Below are 12,963 nucleotides of genomic sequence, written 5' to 3' on the forward strand. Positions count from 1 at the left end.
TGGAGACTGTCCTATGAAACACTATTGGCGAGGAAGAGGGGAGGGCTCTTATTTTGAAAAGAACACAAGAAGTGTTGAGTTTGTAGCAATCAAAATGTGGCCTTTGGTTTCCCATTAAAATTTATGGGATTACGGGAAAATACGCTTAAATAAAGTAGTTTTCATGGGTTTCAATTGGTCACGATGGAGCCAAAATGGACGTTTTACAGAATATTATCGATATATTTAAAGAGCTGAAGCCTCTAGAAAGATAATCCATCTGTATTCACACAGCTAAAATCCTTCTATACACAAAATATCAAACATTCACAGAGACGCAGACGCTGATCTGTGTGTTGTAGGAGTTTGGTTTAATATTGTATTGAAAAATAAATTAACGAAAATAACTTTAAAATGCAACAGAAGACAAAAAGAAGAAGAAAAAGAAGAGAAAAAAAAAAGGAAAAAAGAAAAATCAGATTATAAACATTCTTTGCCAGCAGGGGGTGGAACTGCAGTGCTCATCATGTCAGATTAAATTTACAAATATATTTATAAAAGAGGAATTTATTATCATTATTATCATCGTTATCAGACATATCCACAAATCACGAAAGCATTCCTTTACATCCAGTGAGCCGAGCCGAGCCGAGCCGAGCCTGGTCTACCACCCAACCGTTGTTCTTGCAGCTACAAAAAGAGTCTAGAAAATTTATATTTATATATGTATATATATTTCATACACATGCCGTGTGTGTGCGGAGGATGAGGCCGTAAAAAACTAAACTGTACAAAAACTGAAAAAACAGAAAAACAAAGCACACAGTGGTGATTCTGTGGATGGAATGATGATTAAATGGAAAAAAACAAAAAAAACACAATTCAATAAAATTAAAAATTAAAAACACGCGATGACCTCCGACCCCCTCCAGCCAGGACAGAAGAGGGGAGGGGCGGGGGAGAGGGGGGGAAAGGGGGCGGAGTCAGGAATGAAACCATTCGTTCATCCGAGTCACGGATTTTGGCTTTAAAAAGTTTAAAAACAAAACAAAAACGGAAAAAACCGCAGCGACGTTGTGTGTTGACGAAGCACGAAGCTGCAACGACTTCCGACTCCACCTCGTTTATGTTTTTGTTCATTTATCTATTTTCTTAAAGGGATAGTAGCATTTTTTTTTTTTAAAGTGGGGTTGTATGATCTACAAATAGCCCCTAAGTACTTTAATTGCAGTAGAAGACTCTCTGCACTCCTCCCGTTAGCAACGCCAGCCCATAATAGCCCTGCCCAGAGATTTACAACATACAGTGTTGTGAATGGACCCAAAGAAACAGCCTATTTTCACGGCCTAAAAGAGGTTTTACCTGAAAACAAAATACACAGTTCCATTGTTCGCTATAATATAATTTTTTCCAGCCTTTCAAAGTGCAGGAAAAATGCAGTTTTTATTTGGATTTTATGGATTTTCATTTTATTTGGTCCAAATAATGTATGTTGTAAATCTCTGGGCAGGGCTATTATGGGCTGGCGTTGCTAACGGGAGGAGTGCAGAGAGTCTTCTACTGCAATTAAAAGTACTTAGGGGCTATTTGGAGATCATACAACCCCACTTTAAAAAAATGCTACTATCCCTTTAAACCCAACTAAAAGAAAAGGGGGGGCGGAGCTTCAGTCCTGAAACAAGAGGACGACGAAGCTCGGCAACAACGAGCGTAAGAATTAGTTCCAACATTTGGTCGTATTTACATTTACTTTCAAGTTTTGGATGAGTTGGTCTCTTGTTGTTGTTTGGAGGCGGAGGGATTTAAACCGGTGATCAGCTGCGTTCATCGTCGATAGAAACTAGTTCCTCATCGACGGCACCACGAAAACACGACATCAAGATTTTAAAGAAAAAAGAAAAAACACACACACACACACACAAGAAAAGAAAAAAAAAAAGGAAAAAGAGGAGGTAAATACTGATGAAGGTCACGGCCGCTCTGAGGCGTCGGCGGCTTCGGGGACGTTCAGCTTCAGCGTAGTGTTGGATTCACCCGTCAGTCAAAGTCACAGCTGTAGCGTTTTACTCTTCTTAGTGTTATTGATTTGATTTCATTTCGTTACTGATATCTGATTGTAAACTTACATGATTCAGCTTCTGATTTAAAAACTGTTAAAAGGGATAGTTCACCCAAAATTCAAATTTCACTCATTATCTACTCACCCTCATGTGGACTAAGGGCTGGGAGAAGTTTCAGAGTCCTCCGTGGCTTCTCTGAGTTACAGGGGGTCTCGGCGTAGCAGTGCATGTCCATATGACGGTTGCAAATGGATACCAACTGTCTTCGTAAGAAAAAGACACACCAAAAAACATCCAAATACCTCCATACTGCTCGTATGTAATGTCCCTCTTGTATTGAAGCCCCAACATGAGAAATTGTTCCGAAAAAAATCAAATAAGTCTATATTTTAAGCTTGTTTGTAGCGGAAGCTCCTCTTCCTGGTCCAACATAGACTTATTTAATTTTTTTCGTAACAATTTCTCATTTCGGGGCTTCAATACAAGACGGACATTACATATGAGCAGCATGGAGGTATTTGGATGTTTTTTGGTGTGTCTTTTTGTTACGAAGACAGTTGGTATCCATTTGCAACCGTTATATGGACATGCACTGCTACGCTGAGACCCCCTGTAACTCAGAGAAGCCACGGAGGACTCTGAAACTTGTCCCAGCCCTTATTAGTCGACACGAGGGTGAGTAGATAATGAGTGAAATTTGAATTTTGGGTGAACTATCCCTTTAAAACTGGTTAAAATACTTCAGCAGCAGCAGCGTCGCCTCGTATCGATCGATTAGTTAATCATATCATCATCATCATCATCTCTGGGGGTGGTGGTGGTGGGACTGTATTATTGATTATTGATCCAGGTATAAAAGCTATTAATTAATAAATAAATCGATTGATTGATTGGACGACATGCAGATTCATGTCCGGTTGATTTTCAGCTCTGTGGAAAAAACAAAACAAAACAAAAAAGCTTCAGCACCGTTTGCATAGTGAACGTTAATGAGACGCCGATGTCACAAACTTATTGATTAACTAATTCAGATCCATCGTCAAGGGTTTTTTCAGACGTACGTGTGTGTGTCGAAGTTACGTGACATCGTTTCAGCTTATTTCAGCTTTTTTCAGCTTTTCTAAAGGAGAAACGTCCCTGAAACCTTGAAGAACGCACCTCAGAGCGAGTAAAGCTGTAAACTTTGGTTGTGGCTCCTCCCCCTCCTCCTCCTCCTCGTTGCCATGGCGCCGCCCAGCGGGAGGGGAGGAGGGGGGGGTAGGGGGAAGAGGAGGAGGAGGAAGGTCTGTGGTCATGCTCTTCATTCATACATTCACATAAATGGGAAATCGCTAACAAACGCGTCATCGTGGGAATAACGCTCGGTGAACAAGAGTTAATGGCCCCTCCCACCAATAAATACCTTAAGCCCCGCCCACTGACAAATAATCATAATAGTAATAATAATAATAATTAAAAAAAACACATCAAACTTCCTGATCTTTAAACCTACAGCCTGCGCGGCGCCGAAACGAACCGTTGGGTCGGTCGTCTACAGTCGACTGGGAACAGATAACTGATAACGGCTTTTTTCTTTACACGTCGCGTCTTTGCGCCGTCGTGGAAACTCGAGGGAGAGGGGACAAGAAGAAAAAAAAAAGGAAAAAAAAAAAAAGAAAAGACGGCGTGACGCTAGTTTTTCTTCTTGACGTTGTTGTTGGAGGCGAGCCGCGGCCGTGGCGCCGGGATCAGGCTTCCCAATGGGACTCGACTCCGGGCCACCTCGAAGAGTTTGGACAAAACCTGGAGAAAAAAAGAAGAAGGAGGTGGTGAAGGGAGCGGCTGGAAATACTGAGGTCGTGAACGCAACACGACGAGTTCATATAGACCCCTTCGCGGCCTACGTCACTGTGACGTCAAGACGTTCACTGGAGGCAAAACAACTGACCCAGCATCTGTTTAGACAGGCGTCTACTGTGTACGGGACAGGTTTTTAAGTTCATTTTGAACAAATGTTATAGCAAAGATGGAAAATATATAATAGGTTCTGTTTAAAGTCCCCCTCCCGCGACCCTTTTTGGTCATTGTAAAACCAGCAGCTCATTAGCAATGCACCTCTGGAGGGTGGGCGGAGACTGCGCTGCTCCACCGAGCTGTCAAGCCTTTCACCTCTGAGCCAGATGCAGAGCGGGGCGGGAGCTTGTAGCACTAGTATAGTAGTAGTAGTAGTAGTAGTAGTAGTGGTAGTAGTAGTAGTATAGTATAGTGCCCTCCCCTGGAGCTGTGACACGTCAGCTCCAGTCTCCCTGAAACCGCCAGTTTGCGTCTGCCATTGGTTCACAGCAATTTGAGGGCAGAAAAACTCAGAAATGCAATTTTGCACTTCCTTTTCTGCTGATATGTGCTCTAACACAAGAAAAATGCCACAGGAACATGTGAAAAGCACGAAAAACACGATTTTCATGGGAGGGGGTCTTTAAAAGAGTAAGAATAGAATGAAAGAGTCGGATCCAGCGCAGCATTCATTTACAAGCACTGATTAAACTTCTTGTAAATAAACTTCTTGTAAATAAACGTGTACTCCGCCCACAGACTGTAACGTTATAGCCCCCGGCTCTCTCCTTGTGTCAGTCCGAGGTCTCAACGGGCCGGACCCTATAACACGACCGGACGTACCGGGTTCAGGTTGAAAACATTTAATAGCTCGGATCGGCGGACCACCGGCTTATTTTTTTTTTTTGCCGCCATCCGGTCTAGAGTTAATGCTCGTGACGTGAGCCCGGGGCCGCATCGGGTCCAGGCTTCAACACCTGCGGATCTGACCGAGGTCGGGTCTTTGGGAACTGTAGCAGGACTGAAGCAGCTTAAAAAGGGCTCAAACAGGCGATCATGAGCTTTCAGAGGTTTAGTACATTTACAAAAACTACTGTAGCAGAAAATGGAGATAGACCCGGCCCGGCGTCTGTTTGAGACTTATCTTTTATTTGAGAATTTACGGTACATATGACGGTCTGGAGTCAACTTTTTAAAATAACACTCACGGTCTCTGAGGGTGGGTGTACTAACATATTCACTAAAATATGACTTTTCCTCGTCCATTCTTGAAAAAACTGTCCGTTAAAACATGCTAACCAGCGTTTACGAGCTACGGCGTTTCAGATGTTTTGCCTCCAGCTAAGCCCCGCCCACCTGGATGTTTACAATCTGTGAAGGGGTCTATAAAGTAACACAGGAAGGCGTCCTCCCCTCGGCTTTTCAAAATAAAACGTACACCTATAACAACATTAGCTCGCTCTCACCTTTCGTGGAGTCCTCTGAAGCGTTGAGAGAGAAAAACAGAGAGAGGGGGAGGATTAGAGGAAGAGGAGGATGAGAGGAAGACGACAGGAACGAGCAACTCAGCAGGTGAGTTTAAGGTTAGAAAAAATAAATATAAAATAAAAGTTTCCTTTAGGATCAGAGAGAAAAAACCCACACAGAACATACGAGCTGAGATAAAACCTACTGAGAAATTGTCAAAATAAAAACACGTGTCGACAGATAGGTAAATGTTCCTGCTCCTTCAGAATAAAGGTAGATGTTTCTATTAAAGCTCTTTCAGAATAAAGGTAGTTGTTTCTATTGAAACTCCTTCAGAATAAAGGTAGTTAAACTCCTTCAGAATAAAGGTAGAGGTTTCTATGAAAGCTCCTTCAGAATAAAGGTAGATGTTTGTATTAAAGCTCCTTCAGAATAAAAGGTAGATGTTTCTATTAAAGCTCCTTCAGAATAAAAGTACATGTCTCTATTAAAGGTCCTTCAGAATAAAGGTAGAGGTTTCTATTATAGCTCCTTCAGAATAAAAGGTAGATGTTTGTATTAAAGCTCCTTCAGAATAAAGGTAGAGGTTTCTATTAAAGCTCCATCAGAATAAAAGCACATGTTTCTATTAAAGCTCCTTCAGAATAAAGGTAGACGTTACTATTAAAGTTCCTTCAGAATAAAGGTAGCCGTTTCTATTAAAGCTCCGTCAGAATAAAGGTAGCCGTTTCTATTAAAGCTCCTTCAGAATAAAGGTAGAGGTTTCTGTTTAAGCTCCTTCAGAATAAAGGTAGATGTTTCTGTTAAAGCTCCTTCAGAATAAAGGTAGACGTTTGTATTAAAGCTCCTTCAGAATAAAAGTACATGTCTCTATTAAAGGTCCTTCAGAATAAAGGTAGAGGTTTCTATTAAAGCTCCATCAGAATAAAAGCACATGTTTCTATTAAAGCTCCTTCAGAATAAAGGTAGACGTTACTATTAAAGCTCCTTCAGAATAAAGGTAGCCGTTTCTATTAAAGCTCCTTCAGAATAAAGGTAGCCGTTTCTATTAAAGCTCCTTCAGAATAAAGGTAGAGGTTTCTGTTTAAGCTCCTTCAGAATAAAGGTAGATGTTTCTGTTAAAGCTCCTTCAGAATAAAGGTAGACGTTTGTATTAAAGCTCCTTCAGAATAAAGGTAGACGTTTGTATTAAAGCTCCTTCAGAATAAAGGAAGAGGTTTCTATTAAAGCTCCTTCAGAATAAAAGGTAGAGGTTTCTATTAAAAGCTCCTTCAGAATAAAGGTAGAGGTTTCTATTAAAGCTCCTTCAGAATAAAAGGTAGACGTTTCTATTAAAAGCTCCTTCAGAATAAAGGTAGACTTTTGTATTAAAGCCCCTTCAGAATAAAGGTAGATGTTTGTATTAAAGGTAGACGTTTGTATTAAAGCTCCTTCAGAATAAAGGTAGACGTTTGTATTAAAGCTCCTTCAGAATAAAGGAAGAGGTTTCTATTAAAGCTCCTTCAGAATAAAAGGTAGAGGTTTCTATTAAAAGCTCCTTCAGAATAAAGGTAGAGGTTTCTATTAAAGCTCCTTCAGAATAAAAGGTAGACGTTTCTATTAAAGCTCCTTCAGAATAAAGGTAGACTTTTGTATTAAAGCCCCTTCAGAATAAAGGTAGATGTTTGTATTAAAGGTAGACGTTTGTGTTAAAGCTCCTTCAGAATAAAAGGTAGTTGTTTCTATTAAAGCTCCTTCAGCGTTGCGGTAATCGTCCTTTAAAGCAGATATCAGTGGAATGTTTTTGTTAATATAAGTCCTAAATAGTCCTATTTTCCGTCAGCAATCACTTACATGAAGTATTTCAGCCTAAACACGAGTCTCTCCGTCACTCTGCTCTGCTGTAACCCGAGGAGAAAATTTTCCTTGTGGGATACAAGTGTTATCCAATGAGGAGAGAGAACGGCATGAAGGGCTGTGTGTGCAGCCAAGGGATGCGCGTGAATGTGGTGACGTAGCACGAGGACCAATTGATGCCTGACAAGGGCGGGGGCTGCTAACTCATGGTGCGTTCAAGGAAACTCGTACTTTGTGTTTTTCCTTCCTGTGAAGTCATACCAGTTCGATCTGGTACGAGTTCACGGGTCGGAAGTTACGAGTGGCCGTTATAGGGAACTTTCACAGACAACAGGACGGTAAAAACACGAGCTACGGGTTACCTGGAACGCTACCAAGTCGTAGTTGTGACTTGAAGCTGTAACTTACGGTTTCAAAAGCCTGCCTTGAACACAGCATTAGCCGAAACGGCCGTGCCACTGATATCTGCTTTTATGTATGTTATTATCATCATCATCCACCATTGTTTCCCACTGGTATCCATGGTAACGTGTGGAGGCTCTCTCACCTGTTCCCAGAGGGTCTCGGCCACCTGGTCGATGGCCCCGCCCACCTCCCTGAACTCTCCGGAGTACTTGACGTAGGCCCAGACGCAGAGCGCCGTCAGCGCCGCGCCCATCACCAGGTTGCACATCATGGCCACGGAGGCGACGCCCACGAAGCCCGTCACCATGGACGCCACGTACATGACGAACATGACGGCGAAGAGCGTGGCGGGCGTGCGCGCGGCGTAGAAGATGTTCTTGCCGTCGTTGTGCTTGGTGAAGTTGGCGTAGGCCTCGTCGAGCTCCGCCTCCAGCTGCTCCTGGTAGCGCCGGCAGAAGTCCTCGCCGCCCATCTTCTTCACCGAGCAGAAGTGTCGCACCGACGCCTGACGCAGCTCCGCGTGGCGCCGCTCCAGCTCCGCCGGGGAGAGGTAGGGCTTGTCTCCGCCGCACACCTGAGACACAGGAGACCACGACGTAGCATATAACATTATAGTCTACTTGCCAACATGTTGAGTACCCCAAAGTTTTATGTTAGAAATATATAGTATGGGTCCCCAGTATTCAGAAACTGCCGGATGCTAACTTGTATATATTGGGCAATTAGCATAATTAACATAATTAGCATAAATTAGCATAATTGCCTGTATGGGCAATATTTCAACAAAATTGACTTGGCTGATCTGGGCAATATTAGTGTGGTTTTAGGGGTTATTGATGATGCTGAATCCATTTCTGACATTTTCAAAATTCAAAATGGCTGTCTAAACCGATGACCAGATTTTGAAATCCATCAAAATCGGCCCACTGGCGGTTAAAATCTGGTCACTTCCGGTTTAGACAGCCATTTTGAATTTTGAAAATGTCAGAAATGGATTCAGCATCATCAATAACCCCTAAAACCACTCCAATATTGCCCAGATCAGCCAAGTCAATTTTGTTGAAATATTGCCCATATAGGCAATTATGCTAATTTATGCTAATTATGTCAGTTATGCTAATTGCCCAATATATACAAGTTAGCATCCGGCAGTTTCTGAATACTGGGGACCCATACTATCTATTTCTAACATAAAACTTTGGGGTACTCAACATTTCCGGGTTCACAATGGGGCCCTATGGGCTGGCAAGTAGACTATTATGTAATAAAGTAATACATTTTACCTCATCATGTAATAACGCCACATTCTGTAATAACATTTTTGAACGCAACATGTAATGTTACATAACGCACCGAATTATTACAAAATGCGCGTTTTTTTTAACGAGAAAAAAAAAGCAGTAATTCAGAGCAATCTGTAACGGCTTATTACAAAATGTGGCAACGTTTTTTTTTTACATATTGCATTCAAGAATTTTAACCAATATTTAACAGCGTTGTTTCTGTTAGAGGTGTTAACTTTGAACTTGAACTACACATTTTTAATTATATGTATAAAACCAAGTACTAAAAGAATATGCAAATGTGTTATGAAAACTGAATGTCTGTTTTGTTCTGAAGACCTTTGGTTAACTCAGACCATGTAGTTTAACATTTGTCTTGAAGACTTTTATTTTGGTAAAAGCCTAGGCACAAGAAGCCGAGCGTCACCCTACACCTTTTCGATTAGCTCCATTCCTCATTGTGTTTTGTTTATATTAGAAATAAATCTCATGTGTTGAGAAGGGGTTAAAGTAAATTAAAAAGAAATTGAACATGAGGTGAAAATGTATTACATTATTACAAAATGTGGCGCTACAGACGTGACAGTAAGTTCACAAACACACACACACACAGATGGACAGGTGTGACGGCGTTACCTGCTCCATGCCCCGGTTGTACGCGTCTTTGGCTCCTGCTACAGCTGCAAGGTTATTGGCTTCAGCTGTTGCCTAGGAAACAGACGACAGAACTGTTCATCATGACATCACCACACCAGGGCTATTATAGTTCACTAAAACTTAAAGCTAGCAGTGAAAAAATTATTTAGTGAACTAAAATAAAAATAATTTAGTTCTGTCGTTTTTGAACAATGAACAATGAACAATGTATAAGTAATGTTGTTTCCTTTGTGTCTATATGAGATGCTGCTGCTGGGACTATCTAATAACGTATCTTGACTTGACAAACTAAATGTCAGATCATTTTAAAAACTATAAAAACCTTAGTTCACACACTGTTGAACACATGGACCAATCAGACGGCTCGACCTCTGTTGCTCAGGTCAAACTCGACGTTTGAAGGTCTGAACCAGGTTCAAGGTGTTTCTTTGTTTGGGTTTTTATGTCAATGTGCAAAATGGTTAATAATCTTTCTAAATGGTAAAAATACTGAAATCTGATCTATGAAAATCTTAAAAAAGGTTGGAGGGGAATCATCTTTCCAAAATAAGTTATAAATTACTTTTATGTAATCATAATTAATATCCTGCATCGTTTCCCATCCAACTGAAGAGTCAACGTATGTGGGACCTAAATCAAATGTTGTCTTTAAGACCGATTGTGTGAAGGAATGAATTCAGTTCTAGAAACTTTTTAAAAAGATCACATTCCCACAACATGTGCACAAATGTCCCTTTCACATCTGAGGAGTTTTTCTGAGAAATCATTTGAAATTTTTTTGTCGGTGTCAGGTGTAGTTTTTATAGTTTATAGACGAATTTAAAATTACATTCCTTCATTTTGCTTTTACTGGTAGATGAGAAATGTGTTGTTTCACAGATATTTACCCTCAAACTCCACAGTTCAGTTCTATGTAGTTATCAATCTGTTCAGCAACAATATTTATATAGTATTAACTTATTCATCATGTTTACAGTCAGATCTCCTATTGGACTATTTAACAGCTGGTTGAAGTCCGTATAAAAGTCCTGTCCAGCGTTGGTGCAGCTGTGAACCGACCTGCAGCATCGACTTGGGGTGAGGAAGCTCCTCCCCCTGGTAGATCTTCATGTAGGCCTGAAAACAACAACAACAAACTTTTAAACCTGCACACAAACAAACAGCCTCCACTCAACGTCTCCAACACACAAGGAGAAAAGCTGAAAGTCACAATAAAACTGAACGGTTGAATGTTTTACAAAGAAAATGTGTGAAATTTAACACGATAAATGTGTTGTGTTGTAAAATAAAACCAGACAAACAGGAGATTTCTGAACTCTTCATCATCATCATCAGAGAATAAAAACACTGTGAAACTGTTCCTGTGAGTCTCCAGTAGAGGGCGCCAGTGCTCCTGTCTGGTCAACTGAACACACACACACACACACACACCTTGAAGTAGTGCAGCAGGTCTCTGCAGGTGATCTTCTCTCCTCCGATCTCCTTCTCCACCAGGTTTTCAGGCGACAGCAGCGTTGGAACCAGCTCCACCAGCTCCTTCTTAAAGTCCTCGTCCATGTCTACACACATTTACACAGTTACACATTTACACGTTAACATGTTAACTCTCTAATGAACCTTAAACCTTGTTAGATTGAACACATGATGAACATCTATAGAAGACATCGTGAAGATAAAAACTGTTGTTTAACTTCTACGTAACTACTCAGAGAGCTTTGTTCATTCAGCAGCATCAGGAAGGTCATGATGTCACAGCTGAAGAGCTGCTCGTGGTTGCGTCTGTAGCTTTATAAAGTAAATTACTTTATAATGTCAGTTAACCTAACATAACACTGAATTGGTCGAGATCAATGGTTCTCAAAGTGACCCCCCAGGGGTCCTGGGAGGGTCCAAGGGGGTCTCCAACTTTTTCTTGACATTTTTACCACTTTGATAGAATTTAGAAATTTTACCACTTTTCTAGATTTTTTTTTAGAAATCTTACAATTTTTTTTTACCACTTTTTTCTAGGATTTTTAAACTTTTTTTTGGAGAAATTTTATCACAATTTTCTCAAGAATTTTTAACCTTTTTTGGAGAAATTTTACCACAATTTTCTCGAAAATTTTTAACCTTTTTTTAAAGAAATTTTTACCACTTTTCTAGATTTTTTTTTTAAAGAAATCTTAAAAAAATTTTACCACTTTTTTCTAGGATTTTTAAACTTTTTTTTTTGAGAAATTTTATCACAATTTTCTCGAGAATTTTTAACCTTTTTTTTTTTTTTTTTTTTTAGAAATTTTTACCACTTTTCTAGAATTTTTTTTTTTTAAGAAATCTTGGTCTATTTTCTAGAATTTTAACCACTTTTTTCTAGGATTTCTAAACCTGTGTGATAAACAAGAACGAAACGACTTCTTCTGTTTGATAGCGACCACTTTACTTCACCGCCGCCAAAAAAACTCCACAACAACAACTTCCGTAAAGCTTTACATACATCCGCTTAGTCCCCCCCTTACATCCTCTTTCGGGCTTTTCACAATAAGAGTACCCAACAGAACATGACAGTCAATTGTAACTTAACAAACTCACTGTTCTCTTTTTTTTTTTTTTTTTCCACAAAACCTGTATATGAATATAGCAGTATTAACAACCAATAACATATTTATGTACACATACAGTATATATACATATCATATGTGTGAACTAATAACAACTCACAAGTTTTGTTCTTTAACACAATTTATACTGTCCATCACTTAGTACTTTGAGTAACTTCAGAGCTGAAGCTCCCTTCTTTGTGAGACAGTCTGCAAGCTGCTCTTCCGTGTTGCACCAAAGGATCCGCTGAACCTTTTGGGCTTGTATGAGTTCTTTGATGCTGCTCATTTCTAGTCGAAGTCTTTTCTCGGTGACTGACTTTGTTGACTTCAGTGCATCAGCCAGTGAGTGATTGTCTGTGATGCAGATTACTGGTACAGTGTTTTTAGCATCTCCAGTAGTAAGTTCTGAGAAGAGTGTCGACAGAAAGATGGCATTATCAATCCCATCTGACATTGCCAATGTTTCACCCGCAAGTGTACTACGCACAATCCTCTTGACTCTCCTCGACTGCCAAGAGAGAGGTGAGAAGTCCCCATGCTTCCCCATCAGGAGAATAAGGTGTCCTCCTTGTGTGCCTCCATCAGAGAGATTTCCGAATGAAGCATCACTGTACACAATCATCTTCAAGCCGTTGTCACTTCCTAGGTGTTGAAAGTTCAGAACCACCTTCTTCGACTTAAGCTTGCATATTATTCTGTTTGCTTCATGAATAGTCTGAACAGTTGCACCTTTTAGGCCTGATGCAAGGTTGCTGGCATCAAACATCACATCTGGTCTGCTCTGTCTTGCTACCCATAGAATTTGGCCTATTTTGGACCTGAGTTGGGCTTTTTCTTGTTCACTGAAAGATGAGTCTTGTTCTACAGCTCTTGAGGGATCCA

The 12,963-nt window shown here is 40.4% G+C and overlaps 1 protein-coding gene across 1 annotated transcript in view; it reads right to left on the bottom strand.

The window, feature by feature from the left end:
- Positions 1 to 2,871: 2,871 nt before the first annotated feature.
- The window catches only part of LOC146992426 (atlastin-2), a 30,089-nt gene continuing 19,997 nt past the window's right edge, over positions 2,872 to 12,963 (bottom strand). Inside the window, exons 9-13 of the mRNA XM_085786542.1 lie at positions 10,931 to 11,058; positions 10,559 to 10,615; positions 9,479 to 9,550; positions 7,702 to 8,133; positions 2,872 to 3,821 (exon numbers count right to left, since the gene is read on the bottom strand). Coding sequence (XP_085642668.1) covers positions 3,711 to 3,821; positions 7,702 to 8,133; positions 9,479 to 9,550; positions 10,559 to 10,615; positions 10,931 to 11,058 — 800 coding nt within the window. The 3' untranslated portion in view covers positions 2,872 to 3,710. The remainder of the gene's footprint in view (positions 3,822 to 7,701; positions 8,134 to 9,478; positions 9,551 to 10,558; positions 10,616 to 10,930; positions 11,059 to 12,963) is intronic.

Source organism: Trachurus japonicus, chromosome 1 (assembly GCF_045865225.1).
Source record: "Trachurus japonicus isolate A0001 chromosome 1, Traja_1.0".
In the NCBI taxonomy this organism is placed as follows: Eukaryota; Metazoa; Chordata; class Actinopteri; order Carangiformes; family Carangidae; genus Trachurus; species Trachurus japonicus.